The sequence below is a fragment of the Equus przewalskii genome, chromosome 7 (genome assembly GCF_037783145.1).
Source record: "Equus przewalskii isolate Varuska chromosome 7, EquPr2, whole genome shotgun sequence".
NCBI classification, from domain to species: Eukaryota; Metazoa; Chordata; class Mammalia; order Perissodactyla; family Equidae; genus Equus; species Equus przewalskii.
This window is the reverse complement of record NC_091837.1, coordinates 44699481-44719117: the sequence shown is the minus strand read 5'-3', so window position 1 is coordinate 44719117 and position 19637 is coordinate 44699481. Positions and strand designations below refer to the sequence as shown.

Below are 19637 nucleotides of genomic sequence, written 5' to 3'. Positions count from 1 at the left end.
AAGAGAGGAAAACGGTCCAATAAGATTTTAAAAAGCAACAACAAAAGATGCAATGAATTTAAAAAGTGAGAGAAAACAAAACAAAAAAAGAGATAAATATTTTAATTGGCATAAGAAGTCCTCACCCTATATATCAATAATCAAAATAAAGACAACAATGACCAGGGGAGATACTGTAATACCAGAGCTACAAAACAAACTACACAAAAAAACTCCCCCCTCACAACATACAAAGCCACTGCTGCAGACAAACCCATCTCCACAAAACATGGACACAAACTTGCCCCTACACAACACACAAAAAATGCCTCCACACAATACACAAACACAGCACCCCATACAACTTGCATGCACTTACAATGCCCTCCCAACAAAAACACACCCCAACACCAGAGAGCGTACAGATACTAACAATAAAAAGAACATCTTAAAGAGTCAGAGCAAACAGACACAATACATACTGAAAAACAAAGATAAGAATGACAACAGCTTTCTCATCATAAACTATACAAGCCTGAAGAAAATGGAGTGATACTTCTAACGTACTGACATTTATAACAAAGTCAACCAAAAATTCTATACTCAGTAAAAATATCTTTAAAGGGCAAGGGAGAGGAGTGAGCGATCTAGACTTTATCAGATGTACAAAAGCTGAAAAAGTTCATCAAGAGCAAATGTGAGTTAGGAAAACTGTTAAAAGACCTTCAGAAATTAAAACAATACTGTTTGGATTTACACAAAGGAATGAAGACCACAAGAATTAGTAAGTTATGTGGGAAAACATATACTGACTCAGGGACTCAAACAGATACTTTTATGCAAATTTTCATAGCAGCATTATTCAAAATAGACAACAGATGGAAACAAGCCAAGTATCTATTAACCTATGAATGGAAAACAAAATGTGGTATTGCTACACACTTCAGCCAAAACAGAAATGAAGTTCTGATACATGCTACAACACTGATGAACTCTGAAAACATTATGCTAACTGAAATAAACCAGACAAAAAATGACAAATTTTGTATGATTCCTCTTAAATGAGGTACATAGCATAGGTAAATTCATTGAGACAAAAAACAGAATAGTGGTTACCAGCAGCTAGAGGTAGGGAGAATTGAGTTATTGCTGAACGGGTACAGAGTTAGTCTGGGGGGGATGAAAAATTTTGGAAATACATAATGGTAATGATTGCAAAACATTCTGAACATAATTAACACCACTGAACTGTACACTTTAAAATGGTCATACAGCAAATTTTGTTACACTTTTTTCACCACATTTTTAAGAAAAAGACACTTAAAACAAATATAAAAATGGAGTAGAAAAGTGGTTGACAGGGGCTGGGGAGTGTGAGAAATAGGGAGAGGTAGGTAAAAGGGTACAAACTTTCAGCTATAACATGAATAAGGTCTGAGGATCTAATGTATAACACTGACTACAGTCAATAACGCTCTTACTGTATAACTGAAATCTACTGAGTAGTAGAACTTATGTTTTCACCAAAAAATGAGATAAATATGTGAAGTGATTCATGTGATAACTAGCTAGAAGGAATCCTGTTTAAAGCAACACAACCAGAATATACTTTGATATTTGTAATATATGTCAACATAAAATGTATAAAAATAAAAATACAAAGATGAAGACAGGGTAAATGGCATGGATGGTACTACTGTGATGTACTTATATGTGAAATGGTGTAATATTACTTGATATATAGTCTGTGATAAATTAAACGTGTACACTATGAATCCAAAAGTTACCAGTAAAGCAAAACAGAGTAACAGTTAATAAGCCAACAAAGGAAATAAAATGGAATCACACACACACAGACAAAATACTCAATTTGAAAGAAGGTAGACAAAAAAGAAAACAGGAAAAATAAAACACAAATAACAAAGATGTAAGTCTAACTTCAAACATACCAATAATCACATTAAATGTAATTGGTCTAAACATTCCAGTTAAAAGGCAGAGATTGTCAAATTTTAATACACAACTATATGCTGCCTGAAAGAAACTCTCTTTAAATATAAAGAGACAATAGGCTAAAAGGTTAGTAAAAGAGTTACCATTTTAACAATAATAAAAAGAAAGGTGGAGTAGCTATATTAACGTCAAAGTTGATAAAATATTACCAGGAAATGAATAAAGAACAATGAAACAAATACATGGGTAAGTAAAAGAATATTTTTCTCCTTTTGAGTTTTTAAAATTATTAGACTGCTGAAATGAAAATAACATTATCTGATGTGGTTCTCAATGTATGCAGACGTAACACTTAAGAAAACTATACATGGGAGAGAGTTAAAAGACCTAAATAAATTGGTAAGATTTCTGCAATTCTCTTTAAGTGGTAAAACGTCTGTACTAGTAAACTAATAAGTATGTATATAGTATTCCCTACAGCAACTATTAAAAAAAAAAAGATACACTCAAAAACACTATAAAGAAATAGTATACTAAAATATGTTTAAGTAAACCACGGAAAGGCCGGAAAAGAGAGAAAGGAAAAACAAAGGGAACAAATAGAAAGTTAAAACATGAGATCCTAAGTCCTAATATATCAATAATTACAGAAAATGTAATGGTACATATACACTAAAATTGGCAGAGTGAATAAAAAAATGATCCAACTATATATTTGCCTACAAGAAACTCATTTCAAATACAATGTTATAGGTAGTTTTTTAAAAAATGGATAAGAAAAGATACACCATGCAAACATGAATGAAAATAAAGCTGGAGTGGTTATACTAATATCACATAAAATATACTTCAGAGCAAGAAAATTACCAGGGACAAAGAGCAGCATTACACAATGATGAAAGTGTCAGTTCACCAAGAAATCATAACAGTTCTACGTATATACAAAATAACACAAGTTGAAAACACACAAAGTAAAAATTCAGAGAACTGAAAAGAGAAAAGAAACAAATCTGCAAATAAGTTATACTTCTCTTAGTTACCAACACACCAACAGAAAATCCACAAGAATATAAAACAACTGAACAATATCATCAACCAACAGAATCTAATCGATGACATTTACAGAACACTCCTCACCACAGCAGCAAAATACACATTCTGTTCAAGGATGCATAGAAAATTCACCAAAATAGGTCATATCCTGGATCATAAAACAAATCTCAACAAACTTAAAAGAACTGAAACCATATAGAGTATGTTCTCTGATTATAATGAAATCAAACTGCAAATCAACATAAAGACAAGAAAATCTATTGACAATAGACACATGAAAAGATGTTCATCATCGCTAATCATCAGGGAAATGCAAATCAAAACTACACTAAGATATCACCTTACACCCGTTAGATTGGCAAAAACATCCAAAACCAAGAGCAACAAATGTTGGAGAGGTTGTGGAGAAAAAGGAACCCTCATACACTGTTGGTGGGAATGCAAACTGGTACAGCCACTATGGGAAACAGTATGGATATTTCTCAAAAAGCTAAAAACAGAAATACCCTATGACCCAGCCATCCCATTACTGGGTATCTATCCTAAGAACCTGAAATCAGAAATCCCAAGAGTCCCTTGCACCCCTATGTTCATCGCAGCATTATTTACAATAGCCAAGATGTGGAACCAACCTACATGCCCAGAAACTGATGACTGGATAAAGAAGAGATGGTATATATTCACAATGGAATACTACTCAGCCATAAAAAAAGACAAAATTGGCCCATTTGCAGCAACGTGGATGGACCTCGAGGGTATTATGTTAAGCGAAATAAGCCAGTCAGAGAAAGACGAACTCTGTATGACTCCACTCATAGGTGGAAGTTAATATATTGACAAGGAGATCTGATAGGTGGTTACCAGGGGAAAGGGGGGGTGGGGGGAGGGTACGGAGGGGGAAGTGGTGTACCCACAACATGACTAACAATAATGTACAACTGAAATCTCACAAGGTTGTAATCTATCATAACATTAATAAAAAAAAAAAAAAAAAAAAGGACCTGCAAAAAGCACAATAAAGTGAAGCACAACAAAATGAGATGTGCCTGTACTGGCTGGATCTTTGAGATTTCCCCGCTTTTGGAATATTCCCTCCCTCCCCAATCCTGGTTGTTTCAACAGTTCTCCTATGCCTTCAAACTAATTTTCATTTTATCTAGCTATCTCAGTTTTTTCTGGCTAGAAAGCAGTCTGCTGCAAACTACCTCATCATAACCAAAGCAAAATCCGTATTGTTTTTAAAATGGGTTCTGGGGAGCCCTTGCTGTGCAGCATAAGAGGAGCTGCTGGAAGATACATCCTTCCGGGGATTTCCTGGGCAATGTTTTACCTCAATGTATCCAAGAATCAGAATAACTGGTTGCAAACCATGACTGCACAATGCTGCTGAGTGAAGACAGACCAGCCATTCACCTCTCCCCGCTTAATAAACGAGGACATCATCTGCTCTTCTTACTCCACAGAGTTGTCATGACAGAAACTATTTAAAGTGTTTTGGAAAAGACAAGAAAATCTATTGAAAATACTTGGAAATTGAACAACACATTCCTAAAACAAACCATGCATCAAAGAGCAAGTTGCAAGGGAAATAAAAACTACACAGAACTGAATGAAAGTGAAAATACAGCATATCAAAACTTGTGAGACGCAGCAAAAGTAGTTCTGAGAAAAAAATTTGTAACAGAAAATAGTCATCTTAGAAAAGAAGGTCTCGAATCAATAATTTAAGAATACACCTCAAAATACTACAAAAGAGCAAAACAATCCCAAAGCAAGAAAGATATAAATAATAAAGAGCAGAAATCAAAGAATTTGAAAACAGAAAAACAATAAAGAAAATTTATCAAAGCAAACACCGGTTCTTTGAAAACATTACCAACAACTATATGCCAATAAACTTGAAACTTTAATGAAATAGACTAATTCCTAGTAAAAATATAACTTACCAAAACTAAATCACTAAGAAACAGAAAGCCTAATTATTCTTAGAACTCTATTAAAGGAATCAAAGCAATAGTTACAAATTGCTCCCACCAAAACATACCAGATCCAAATGGTTTCCTAAGTGAGTTTTATCAAACTTTCATAAGTGGTAGAAGTATAAATTGTTACTTTAGAAAACAATTTGCGATTATCTTGTAAATTGGAACATTCATTTCTATAACCCACAAATTCCCTCTTAGGCATATACATAAGAATGTATACAGATCTGGACCAGGAAACACATATAACACAACACACTACACACATACACCCACATGAAAGACACTATCACTCACAAACTTGGGGGGAAAGCCAAATGCCCACTGGCTAGAGACTGGACAAATACAGTAAGATTTCTTTTCGGTATACACAAAAGATTATATGGTTATGAAAAAGAATGAACTACAGACCTACAAAAGATAAAATCTTAGTAACCCAATATTAAATGAAAATGCAAGTCCCTCATAGACCAACATGCAGTATGATTACCCTTTTCCATAATATCAAAAAATAAGCAAAATTGGATAAACATATTTTTAGAAAAACAAAGAAACAGAAAAACAATACAAGACAGTGGTTAATTTTGGTGGGGAGAAAAGAAATAGAACAAGGGAGCACACAGATGTAAGTTACAGGAAATATTCTCCTTATTGGATTAGGTGGTAGATTCTGGTTATTTAACTTATTAAATTTTTCAACAAATAAACTTTAAAAGGGCAAGGCCTAAATTGATAAATTGTTATAAAGCAAGAACTATGATTCAAATTCTATGGACCTAATGTCTATTAAGAAAAATAAAAAGAGTAAATGGGTTCCAAGACTTTAATTACTATGGCAATACTTCTAGGAAATAGTCTGAAAATACCCTCCCCTAAATATTCTCCTTAAAAAACATGTGGAAGTATACAAAAGTTTAAGGAGAGGGAAGTTCAGAGATAAAAGGACACACATCTACTTACTCTGACTGAAAACTAAAGAATTCTGTTCGGTGATTAGGAATGGACACATAATCACTAGGCAGTAAGTCTCCTTTTTCAACCCAAACCATCCATGCAAACCCAACCTAGGCAAAAACTCTTATCATGGCAAATAAGGCTGAAAATACAAATTTCCAGCAGGTTTTAGACTTGTATAAACGAGTCCAGCAAAATCCCTATACCTATATTCAAGGGCTATATAAATATTCCTTCATGAAGATAAACAAAAGCAGAAAAATAATCTAAGACCTTGAGAAACAATTTTGCATCATAGAAGCAGTCTTCTGGAGAATTTAGAAAGTCACTTCCCTCAGGAATAAATTTACATCACAGTCCAAAAGAATTTTTCAGAAGATATTCATATTCTTGATACAATATAAGAGGACATTCTATCTGTGTGAGACAAGAGTATTTGATTTATTAGAACAGAGAAAGAAAATCTCCATTGATACAAGTCATAAAAGGTGTTGAAACTAAGAAAAATGAACAAGAGAGAGGATCAAATTAGTAAAAGAAATTAAAAACAATAAAAGTCATTGCCAGGAAATATGGTAGAGTGACTATATACGTATATTTACATCTCACTATCTCAAATCTACCAAAGGGGAAATAAAACAGCCACAATGAAGAAAACTTTACTTCCAACAAAACTTACAAATGCCTCAGATCTCTTTCAGAGTTTCTGGAATAAATGTGCAAGACAATGGAAATAACCAAATTAAAGTGGGATGTCTAAATGTGACATACTCATTCTTTAAATTCAAGTAAATACAAACATCAGAAAGTAAACAAAAGCTCATCTTAATACGCAGAAAAACATTTAAGACAAGCTTTTTCTTTAGGAAAATTAGGGCAAATCTTGTTGGAAGCCCATTCTTACAATCTAAAAGCGGCAATGGGAAGTGAGCCATATGGCGCACTATCTTTATTTTCCCAAAAATGACTCCCTGAGTTGAGAGCCTTTTAATTGCTGAGCAAGCTGAAAGTGCAGAAAGTAGCACTGATCCAACACATACCTGAATTATGGCCACCCAGCAGATCTAACTAATGTCACCCTTCTTTCTTCCATAAAACAATTAAATGAACACACAGTATCACAACTATGTTCTAGGTATCTAATGTAACTTCAAAGGCAGTGATTATAACAGTGCCCAAATCATGAGTAAATTTTCTACGTAATATTCTATATCTTAATAGGGGTTTGGATTATACAGGTGTATGCATTTGTTAAAAATCAGACACTAGAGTGAGCACTTCCAGAATAGCAAAGTAAGGACCTACGAACACCCACTCATTGATAAAAACGTTAAGAACACCCCAAAAAACTATCAAAATCAACTTTTTCAGAACTCTAAAAATTAACCAATCCAAGGAGTGTTTTATTCAAGACACACAGCTGAATCTCAGTAAGAACAGCTAGCTCTGTATAGTTTTAGCATGCTTTATCCATTTCCCCTGGGTCATTTGTCAAAAACCGTCAGTGTAACTGTTTATCATCACAGTTGACTATGGCAATCAAATCAGTTGGGAACAAACAAGAATCTGGCCAAAAACTTACAAGGAAAAACTGAGGAATAAGAGGTCCACAGTGTTTTTTAAAAGCTCCAACATATTCATGAGAATCGAGAAGGTCACACTCGTGCAGGGTTGTACATATACTCAAGAAAGATCTCTCATTTCTGGCTGACTTTGAGGTTCTACACAAGTAAGAAGCAAAGGGTAAGGCAGAGTTGTGAACTGCCTCCTTGAACATTAAAAACAGCCCAGTATGCACACAGAACCCCTCAGCAAAAGCTGGGTGACTTAGTGGTTCCAGACGTGTAAGGAACTGTCCAATTAGTGGTTGACCACTAAGCTAACTGAGCAGAGACATCACTGGCAACACAAGATAAAGAAGAGAGATTTTACAGAATTAATTTAGGGAAGTCACTACACAAACAAACAAAAAAACAGAAGCAACAACAAGCCCTGGGGAGGTGGATAAGTCTGATTTCCAGAGTTGCCATATTATTTTAAAATGTCCTGTTCTTAACAAAAAATTATCACCTACAAGAAATAGTAAAGTGTGGCCCACACACAGGGAAAACAGCAGTCAGTAGAAACTGTCCTGGAGAAAAGTCCAAGCATTGGACTTACTAGACAAAGATTTAAATCAGCTATTTTAAACACACTCAATGAACTAAGAGAAATTATGTCTAATGAAGTAAAGTATGAGATCAGTGTTTCATCAAATAGAGAAAATCAATAAAGACAGAAATTATAAATAAAAGAACCAAAAAGAAATTCTGAAGCCACTTCACTGAAATGAAAAATTCAGTTAAGTGGTTCATGAACATATCTGAGTTGGCAGAAGAAAGAATTAGTGAACTTAAAAGGCAGGTCAATTGAGATTATTTCATCTGAAGAACAAAAAGAAAAAAGAATGAAGAAAAACGAACAGAGCCTCAGAGACTTATAAACATCATCAAGCATGCCGATATATAAATAGGAACCACAGAAGGAGAGAAAGAATATTTGAAGAAATAATGGCCAAAGACTTCCCAAATTTGATGAAAACATTAATCTACACATCCAAGAAGACCAACAAACACCAAATAGGATGAACTCAAAAAGACCCAAACCTAGACACATCAGAATCACAAAACTGTTAAAAGCCAAAGAAAAAGAGAGAACCTCGAAGGCAGAGAGAGAGAAGTGGCTGGTCACATACAAAGGATATTCAATAAGGTTAACAGCTGATTATTCAGCAGAGACCATGGAGCTAGAAGCAGTGAGCTAACATATTCAAAGTGCCAACAGAAAAAACCATCAACCAAGAATTCTTTATCTAGCAAAAGTAGCCTTCAAAAACGAAGGAGAGTTTAAGACACTCCCAGATAAACAAACACTGAGGGAATCTGTCACTAGTAGATCTGCCTTAGAGTAGCTACTAAAAAGAGTCTTATGGACTGAAATGAAAGGACACTCGAAAGTAACTGGGATACAAGAAGAAATAAAGAGTAACTACATAGACCAATAGAAAAAGACAGCATAAATGTATTTTTTTATACCTCTTCTCCTATTTGACTTATAAGATAGCTGCACAAAGAATTATCTAAAACTGTGTGGATGGGATTACAATGTAGAAAGATGTCATTTATATAAAAATAATAATACAAATAAGTGGGAGGGGAACAAAGCTATATAGGAGTGAAGTTTTTATATATTATTGACATTAAGCTGGCATCATCCAAACTGGACTATTGTAAATTAAGATGTTAAGAAAAACAACTTAAAAAGCAGACTAACAACTATTGAAATTATATTAGTGATTGCCAGAGTAGGGGAGAGAGAGGGAGATAGAGAGTGACTGCAAACAGGTACAGGGTTTGTTTTGGAGTGATGCAAATATTCTGGAATTAGTAGTGATGGTTACAGAATTTGTGACTATCCTCAAAACTACTGAATTGTATACTTCAATGGTGAATTTTATGGTATATGAATTATATGGCCATAAAAAAATTAATTAATTCAATGAAGATACACTTAAGACAGACGTGAGCATTTCACTATATGTAAATTTCACCTCAAAAGATAAAAATTTGAATTCTAGATCATATCAATGCTTGAGAAAGTTTACTGATATTTGTAATTTACTTTGAACTGAATCAAAAAACAAGATGAACTGTAGGCCAATGTGGTGGCGCAGCTATGAAGTTTGTGCACTCTGCTTCAGCAGCCCAGGGTTCACTAGTTCAGATCCTGGGCACAGACCTATGCATCGCTTATCAAACCACGCTGTGGCAGGCATCTCACATATAAAATAGAGGAAGTTGGGCACAGATGTTAGCTCAAGGCCAATCTTCCTCAGCAAAAAAAAAGAGGATTGGTGGTGGGTGTTAGCTCAGGGCTAATCTTCCTCAAATTTTTCTTTTTAATTAAAAAAATAATAAGATGAACTGAAGGTTAGAGGGATAAATAGCAAACGGATATGTGGTAAAGCAACTTCAATGGTAGAAACTAGGTATAAGTGTCTGGGTATTCACTGTAGAATTTCAACTTTTCAGTGTTTGAAAATGTTCATAAAATGCTGAGGAAAAGAATAGGGCTACAGGGGCTGGCCCCGAGGCCAAGTGGTTGAGTTTGAGCACTTGGCTTCAGCAGCCCAGGGTTTCACCGGTTCAGATCCTGGGTGCAGACATGGCACCACTCCTTGGGCCACGTTGAGGCAGTATCCCACATGCCACAACTAGAAGGACCCATAACTAAAATATACAACTATGTACTTGGGGAATTTGGGGAGAAAAAGCAGGAAAATAAAAAAGAATAAGGCTAGGAAACACTCAGATCCAGGTTCTGAACCATTCTACAACTAGCCCAGACTCTACCAAAAAAATGACAATTTCATGAAAGACACAAACATGGGGAATTTTTATAGAATAAAGGAGACCAGAGAGATATGACAAAGAGAAAAAAATCTGAATATGGACATTAGATATTCTGAATCAACAATAAATTTCTTGGATGTGATAATAGTATTATGGTTATTTATGAGAATGTCTCTCTGAAGGAGATACATGCTACAGTATTAAGTAGTGAAATGTCACAAAGTCTGCAACTTACTTTCAAATGATTTAGGAAGAGAAAATATGTGTATGTGCATGTGCATACAGACAGATAAACAGAGAGAAGATAACAAATGTGGCAAACAGTTAACATCTGATAAATCTAGGTGAAGGATACATGAGTGCTAAAACTGTTCTTTCAACTTACTTTTTGGCTTGAAATTTTTCAAAATAAGAAGGGTGGATGGAGGGATAGTACCAAGGTGAGTGAGAGCTATAAAGAATATTGCCAAATTAGAACTCTTACCTCATCTCCCTCTATCTTCCCCTTCATATACTATGTTCTAACCAGACTGGTCGTCTTTCTGTCTCACAAACAAAACCACCTGAACACAATTTCAGGGTCTTTGTCTTTGCTGGTTTTCCTTTTCCTTGGAATACACTTCCCTCAGATCTTCATCTGGGTGTTTTCTTCTAATCATTCACGCCTCAACTCAAATGCAACCTCAAAGAGGCTGCCCTCTTCTCTAACGACCTTACTGAAAGCAGATGGCAATTAGGCTCTAACACATTACTCAACATTTTCTTAACAGCAATAATCAATAACTGAAATGCTTATAAATGTTTTTGTGTGTCTACTTCTGTTATTCCCTCTACTACAACATAAGCTACAAGCCAAGTCAGTCAGCTGTTTTGCACTTTCAGGCTGTCTCTCCTTTTGTTCCATAGTCTGTCTCCCATGACATCCACCCTTGTATCCAGTAAAAACTAAAGTGGAAGCAGTTAAAGCAACTGATGATTTTTTTCTACAGGAGTAGAAGACAGGGGAGTGAGAGTACATTTGAGGCTAACAGAAATTGGAGTAGGACAAGGGATTGATACTGGACTCAAAGATAGTATGAGTACATAACAACTATAACAACAATTGATTACTTACTGAACACAATATCTATAAAGCTAAAACCAAAACCAGCAACAGGTAGATTTCTACCAAAAATTAAACAAAACGTCCCTAAGATTTAGACTAAGTTTAAAAGTTTGTGTTGTGCTAAAATCCAGAGGAAAATCAGAGTGAATGTTCCATAAATTCAGTTAAGATTTAACTTCATTTAATAACTATAGACTCTACTCTTCCATTTGATTTAACTAACACTGTTCTGAACTTTTTGCCCAATCTACCATCTGTTCCCCTTTCCCTTCTACTTGATATTTCTATCATATGCTGAAATCTATCTTTAGACTATAAAAGACAATGGCCTTTACCTTCTCTACGGCTATTTTATAAATCCTTGAAGTGACAAGTACTCGTGAAAATAGTGAAGAAGAATGGCTGTAGAAAAGTCTGAGGCCAAGAATGAGAAGTAATAACCAAAATGATATCTTATATTTATCAACTACTTACTATATGCCAGGCTCTATCCTAAGGTTTACATGTACTAACTCACTTGTTCTTCACAAAACCTTATGATGCATTATTCTCATTTTATAGACATGTGAATGGTGACAAAAAGAAGTACCTTGACCAACATCATAAAACTAGTAAGATCAGAATTCAAATCAGGTCAAATAATTCCAGAGCCCTTGTTCTTCAGTACGTTGCCTCTCATCACTGTTAAGTCTTTACAAATTTGATGAAAATTCTGAGGGTGCAATAATTTCAGAAATGAGAAGGTAAATGTGCTAACTATATTAATTTTTAACACACTGTTGAGACTGATCCTTAAACTTGGGTGACTTTCCTTGACACGGCAAAGAGCAAAACAGGACGTGAACAAATACTAACTACCTAACAAGAATGCCAACAGTCTTCCCAAGTATGTTTTCTGAAGTAGACACCATATCTCAAAATATCAAAAGACTTGTGGATCACTGCTCTTAATAGAATTCAGCTAATAACCCAAGGACCTAAATCTTTATATCTTTGAGAGCTTCTAGTATATTCTGTTTCCTCTATGACATTCTCATTCAGGATATTTTCCACAAACATATTCTGATTCAAAACTCCTGCGTAGATTCTATTCCCTAACAACTGTGAATGTTTTAACACAGAGCCCTGAAAGTGGAGCAATAATGAGCTCAACAGAACTACATGTGGTTCATTAAACATTTTGCAAGTGGTATCAAGTGATTTTTAAAGCCTATTTTAAAATCATTCTACTGCTCTAGCAACTACACAGCTTCCATCAAACTTAAGTCAGTAAGAAAAGGCAGAAAAGCTCCAAAGTACTCAAGATATCAACATAACTCCTACATACCTCAGGAAAGGAAAAAAGAATCGTTCAGTGGAAGGGCACAATATGATTTCTGTAGTTTTGACTACTTCTAAGTATTGATCACAAGAATTCTATAATATAAAAAACTAAATAAACATGCTGACATCAAAATCTCCAATGTATCGTGTATAATTTAAAGAAATAAAAGAGTTCTTATCCTTATTAAAATACCCAGCTGCCCAAAAAAAAGTAAGGTTTTCTAACCTTTCAAAGTCACCTTGCCTTGTAAATTTTGACAACCTATACACGGCCCAGTTGTTAAGCTGTTTAGAGGTCATTCCTCTTCCATTATCTATCACTGCAACGGCAGGTTTTCCTTGTGTTTCATCAAAATGCTATGAAATAAAATAAGTTCAAAAAGACAGGAAAAATCAAATCAATATTAAAAACATGAAAAGTTTAATATAAAAATAGTGATTCAATGGGCTCACTCATATATTGCTGGTGGAACTGTAAATTAACACAACTTTCTGAAAGGCACTTCAGCTGTATAAATCAAAGGTCTTAGAATTCTTCATGTCCTTTAACCCAGAAATTCCATTTCTCAGAATTTAGCTTGTGAAACTAACCAGAGATGTATACAAAGACCTATAACGATGTTCATCATGTCACCACTGCTAACAATGGCAAAAATACAGAAAAAAAAGGTCTAAATGTTCAACAACTGATTACGTAACTTATACTATAAGACAATAAACCAAACTGTAGCAATGGTATATTATATTGCAGAATATTCATGATATGACAATGTCTACAATGTTTTGTTAAGGGAAAGTAGAAGATCACAAAAAATAAAATGTACACTATGATCACACATACATGTATACATATATGCACAGAAAAAAGGGCACGTGAAAAAATTTCAGCAAGAAGATACATCAGATAATTATTTCCACTTTTACTTTATTTTCTAATTTTTCCCCAACGAACCTGTAATATTTCTAAAAAAGCTAAATTGCTCTACAGTACTATTTTCTTACCAATTTGATCTGTATTCTTCTAATACCAGTGTTACGAGAAGTAGCAGACAATGAATTGTCAATCAATTCTGCAAGAGCAAATGCTGGAAGAGAATGAGAAAACACATTGCTTAACTTTTCCCTCCTAAATACTTCATATAAAGGTTCAAAGCAGAAGAAACTCTGAAGTACCTTAAGCCATCACTTTTATTTCCCAAAGAGTTAGAATTAGAGTATTATCCGGATTCTAAGGATACAATACATAAGAAAGGCATCATCACCAAACATCACCAGCATAAAAAAAGCAGTCATCAACCAGTATTTGTATGGCATTAACATGCCATGAGTCAACCAGCCATGATTCCTGGATTCAAGGAGCTTATAATCTGAAGACAGACATACAGATAGAGCAGACAAATCAAAGACTATGACCATAAAACCAAACAGTAGTCTGATGTATGTAATTATGTCATGCGCAAGTCAAAAGTAAGCACATTGACAGAGCTGGGGGCAAATATAAAGCAACTATAAAAGTGTCTACTTGGGGGGCTGGCCCCGTGGCCAAGTGGTTAAGTTCGTGCGCTCTGCTGCAGGCGGCCCAGTGTTTCGTTGGTTTGAATCCTGGGCCCGGACATGGCACTGCTCATCAAACCACGCTGAGGCAGCGTCCCACATGCCACAACTAGAAGGACCCACAACAAAGAATATACAACTATGTACCGGGGGGCTTTGGGGAGAAAAAGGAAAAATAAAATCTTTAAAAAAAAAAAAAAAGTAATACACTAAAAACAAAAAAAAGTGTCTACTGGGGCCAGCCCAGTGGCATAGAGGTTAAGTTCAGGCTCTGCAAGGGTGGTCCAGGGTTCGCTGGTTTGGATCCTGGGCATGGACTCACACACTGCTCATCAAGCTATGCTGTGGCGGCATCCCACATAGAAGGACTTAAAATTAGGATATACAACTACGTACTGGGGCTTTGGGGAGAAAAAAAACAGGAAGATGGGCAATAAATGTTAGCTCAGGGCCAATCTTCCCATCAAAAAGAAAACAATAATATATATATATATGGTTAACCTTTAAAAAAATAAAATAAAAATGTCTAGTAAGAGCTAATTTAGATATAGAAATCTATGACTAATAGTAATTTGTAAAATGGCAGACTACGTCTGCTGAACTGACACAGAACTGCTATTGATTTCTTAGTACACAACCAAGTTGACATTCAAATTTATCACTGGCTCAGCATTGTTCTTAATATGCTCCTTTCTTCAAGGTCACTACTCAAACTATTTCCCTTAGTTAAAAAGGGGAACATACCAAATTTATGTCTCTTACTTCCACTGAAGCTCAACCCAACTAAAGCTGTAATTAATCAACAGAGTAGAACTCCAACAAGAACTCTCATACTCTAAACACTTACGAGATAGCTGTTTATAAACTACTTAGAAAGAAATTACCACAAATCAGATATGTATAAGGATCTGGCTAAGGGTAATAACTCTAGAAAATGAAGAAGGGACACTGTAGGAAATGGGAGGAAAAAAAAGAGTTATGAGAAACTGAAAGGAACAAATGAGTAGAATTTAGTATCTAATAAGATATAAAAGGAAAAGAAAAAGAAATTCAAGATGGTTTTGAGTCTTTGCTCTAGAAAACTGGATAAATGGTCATTCTTCCCAAAAAGGGAGAATTGAGAGAGAAAAAAAGAAAAATTCAGTTTTAGAAGTGATGCCCTACCACTACATCAAGCTGAATGAGTAGAGGTGTCCCATAGGGAGCTGGAACACATATTGTGCTTAACTGAGAGAATAAAGACAAGCAGATATAAAGATTTTTGCTTCCGTGAAATAAACAGCTAAAGGCTTGGATTAGTTCACTAACATAAAAGTATAAAAAGAAAGATCAGCATGACTTGAAGAAATGTCCACCATACAATCAAGAATAACCAGAAGTTGCACCAAAGGCAAAGGAAACAGAAGCAAGGAAAGACCCAGCAATGTAATGTAAAGTCACAGAAGCCAAAACAAGAGTTTCAACTGTGAGATTGTCTGATTATTCATATGATCATGGTAGGAATGAAAACTGGAATAACCAATCTGGAAGGCAATTAATCTATATCAAAAGTCTTAAAAATGAATACACCTACTGACTCCACAATTATACATTTACAAATGTATCCGCAGAGACAGAATTAAGATTAATTCAATATGCAAATATTTAAGCACCTACTATTTGCCAGGCATCCTTCCAAAACTTAACAGAAAAAAGTCCTGTTCTTGTTGAGTTAACATTCTAGACAGGAAGATGGGAAATGAAATATAATTGTAATAAGTAAATTTTTTTATCATGTTAGAAGGTGGTATATGCGATGGAGAAAAGAAAGGGTCATTTTAAACAGTGTGATCAAGATAAGCTTTGCTGAAAAGGTAACAGATAAACAAGACTTGAATGGGGTGAAGGAATCAGAGAGGGGCTATCTGGGCAAAGAGCATTCCAGGCAGAGGGTCCTAAGCTGAGAATATAGTTGGCAGTGGAATGGAGTGAACAAGCAGGGAGAGGAGTCGTGGAAACAAACTCAGAGAGGTACAAAGCAGAGCTGCTAAGGCCAAGCACGTAATTGTAAAGACTATGGCTTTTACTCTTAGCGAAATGGGGAGCCATGAGTGCTTTCAAGAGAAGAATAGCATGATCTGACTTCTCAAACTTTCTGTGGACAGGCATGAAAAGAGACAGACAAGTTAAGCGGCCACTGTATAACCTAGGTGATATAATGGAGCCTCAGACCTGCTGTTAGCAACAGAAGTGATGAGAAATAGTCATTTCTAGATAAATACTGAAGATAGCGCCAACAGGATTTTCTGACAGATTGAATGAAATGTATGAGACAAAGTAGAATCAATTTGATTTTTGGCTTAAGCAACTGGAAGGACAGAGCAATGATCAATTTGGATGGGAAAACTATGTATAGTACAGGATTCAGTGAACAGGTTAGGGTTCCCATCTTAGATATTCTAGTGGAGATGCCACATGGGCAGTTGGAGAGACAAAATTGGAATTGAGAAGGTAAGTATGGCATTATTTTCAATATTTAACTAAAAATGACCATTTCTCACCACCTCCAATTAGGAGTCACTGCTACAAAGATGGTATTTAGAGCCATGAGACTGGACGGGATCACCACATCAGGAAGTACGAGAAAATAAGGACCAATCACTAAGCCATGAGGCACTTCCACATTAATAAGGTGGGAGTTATGTCAATAATATCTCAATAGAAAAAAAAAAGAAAGTGGGGAGAGAAGAGAGAAGGCAGACAGTGAGGCAGGAAGAAAACAAAGAGAGTGTGGCCACTCAAAAGTCAAATAAAGACTATGTCAAGGAGGAAGAAGTGATAAACTGTGTCAAATAATGCCTGGAGTAAAATGAGAACTGAAAATTGATCACTGGACTTAGTCACTGGTGACCTGAAAAAAGTAATTACAGGAGAGTAAATAGGAGACAACGGGAGGAGAGGCACTGTTGATATTGAGTACAGTCAACTCTTTTGAGGAATTTTGCTATAAACAGGAGCAAAATATTGAGCAGAAGATGGTGGAAGGAGTAAGAGTACAATGTTAACATGAGAGAAATAAGAACTTTTTTCGGTATGAAAAGAACAATGTCAGAGGTAATAAATATACTGCTTACGAGTTCAAGCTTTGCAGTCACCCTGCTGGGGTTCAAATCCTGGCTCCAACGCTTACTAGCAGGTTGGCCTTTGACAAGTTACCTAAAATCTTGTAGCCTTAGTTTCTTCTGCAAAATAGGGTAGTTACCTAACATTAGCTACCACATAAGATTAAGGATTAAATGAGAAAATGCTCATAAAGTACTTGACATAGTGCCTAGCACTGTAGCTGACAGTAGTGATAGTACTAGTAGCAAAGTAAGGATGTGCACAAAGATTTAGTCACAAGAATGTTCGGTCATTTGTAACAATAAAAAAATTGAAATAACCTGAGCATTTAATAATAGGCCATTGTTCAAATAAACTGTCGTCCCAAATACTGCGTAACTACTAAAAACAAATATATATTGACATAAACAGGCACATGCGGGAGATATTGCAGGGTTGGTTCCACACCACAATAAAACAAATAAGGCAATAAAGCGAATCACAAAAATTTTTTGGTTTCCCAGTGCATATAAAAGTTATGCTCACACTATACTGTAGTCTATTAAGTGTGCATTATGTCTAACAAAAAAAAAGTACACAACTTAATTAAAAAATACTCTATTGCTAAAAAATGTTAACTATCATCTGAGCCTTCAGCAAGTCGTAATCTTTTTGCTGGTGGAGGGTCTTGCCTCAATGTTAATGGCTGCTGACTGATCAGGGCAGTGGTTGCTGAAAGCTGGGGTGGCTATAGCAATTTCTTAAAATAAGACAACAATTTTAAGTTTGCCACATTGATTGACTCTTCCTTTCACGAACCATTTCTCTGCAGCATGCAATGCTGTTTCCTAACATTTCGTTCACAGTAGAACTTTCAAAATTGGAGTCAGTCCTCTCAAACTCTGCCACTGCTTTATCAACTAAGTTTACATAATATTCTAAATTCTTTGTTGTCATTTCAACAATGTTCACAGCATCTTCACCAGTAAATTCTACCTCAAGATACCACTTTCTTTGCTCATCCATGAGAAACAACTCCTCATCTGTTTAAGTTTTATTGAGATTGCAGCATTTCAGTTACCTCTTCAGACTCCACTTCTAATTCTAGTTCTCTTGCTATTTCCACCACATCTACAGTTACTTCCTCCACTGAAGTCTTCAACCCCTCAAAGTCATCCATGAGGGTTGGAATCAACTTCTTCCAAACTCCTGTTTGGTTGCTATTTGGACCTCTTCCCATGAATGATGAATGTTCTTAATGGCATCTATAATGGTGAATCCTTTCCAGAAGGTTTTCAATTTACTTTGCTCAGATCCATCAGAGGAATCACTATCTATGGCAGCTATAGCCTTAAGAAATGTATTTCTTAAATAATAAAACTTTAAAGTCAAAATTAACCCTTGATCGATCCACAGGCTGGAGAATGGATGCTGTGTTATTAGGCATGAAAACAACATTAATCTTCTTGTACCATCTCCATCAGAGCTCTTGGGTGACCAGGTGCACTGTCAATGAGCAGTAATATTTTGAAAGTAATCTTTTTTTCTGAGCAGGTCTCAACAGCAGGCTTAAAACATTCAGTAAACCACGTTGTAAACAGATGTGCTGTCATCTAGGCTTTGTTGTTCTATTTACAGAGCACAGACAGTGTAGATTTAGCATAATTCTTAAGCGCCCTAGAATTTTCAAATGGTAAATGAGCATTGGCTGCAACTTAAAAGTCACCAGCTGCATTAGCCTCTAACAAGGGAGTCAGCCTGTCCTTTGAAGCTTTGAAGCCAGGCATTGACTTCTCCTCTCTACCTACGCAAGTCCTAGAGGGTATCTTCTTTCAATACAAGGCTGTTTTGTGTACACTGAAAATCTGCTATTTAGTGTAGCCCCTTCATTAATGATCTTAGCTAGATCTTCTGGATAACTTGCTGCAACTTCTACATCAGCACCTGCTGCTTCACTTTGCACTTATGTTATGGAGACAGCTTCTTTCCTTAAACCTCATGAACCAACCTCTGCTAGCTTCAAACTTTTCTTCTGCAGCTTCCTCACCTCTCTCAGCCTTCAAAGAATTGAAGAGAGTTAGGGCGTTGCTCTGGATTAGGCTTTGGCTTAAGGGAATGTTGTGGCTGGTATGATCTTGTATCCAGACCACTAAAACTTTCTCCATATCAGCAATAAGGCTGTTTTGCTTTCTTATCACTCGTGTGTTCACTGGAACAGCACTTTTAATTTCCTTCAAGAACTTTTCCTTTGTGTTCAGAACT

At 35.6% G+C, this 19637-nt stretch overlaps 1 protein-coding gene across 1 annotated transcript in view; it reads right to left on the bottom strand.

Moving 5' to 3' along the window:
- Positions 1 to 19637, bottom strand: part of SMCHD1 (structural maintenance of chromosomes flexible hinge domain containing 1) — a 137307-nt gene that overhangs the window by 106316 nt on the left and 11354 nt on the right. Inside the window, exons 4-5 of the mRNA XM_008537392.2 lie at positions 13743 to 13825; positions 12967 to 13097 (exon numbers count right to left, since the gene is read on the bottom strand). Of these exons, the coding sequence (XP_008535614.2) occupies positions 12967 to 13097; positions 13743 to 13825 (214 nt within the window). The remainder of the gene's footprint in view (positions 1 to 12966; positions 13098 to 13742; positions 13826 to 19637) is intronic.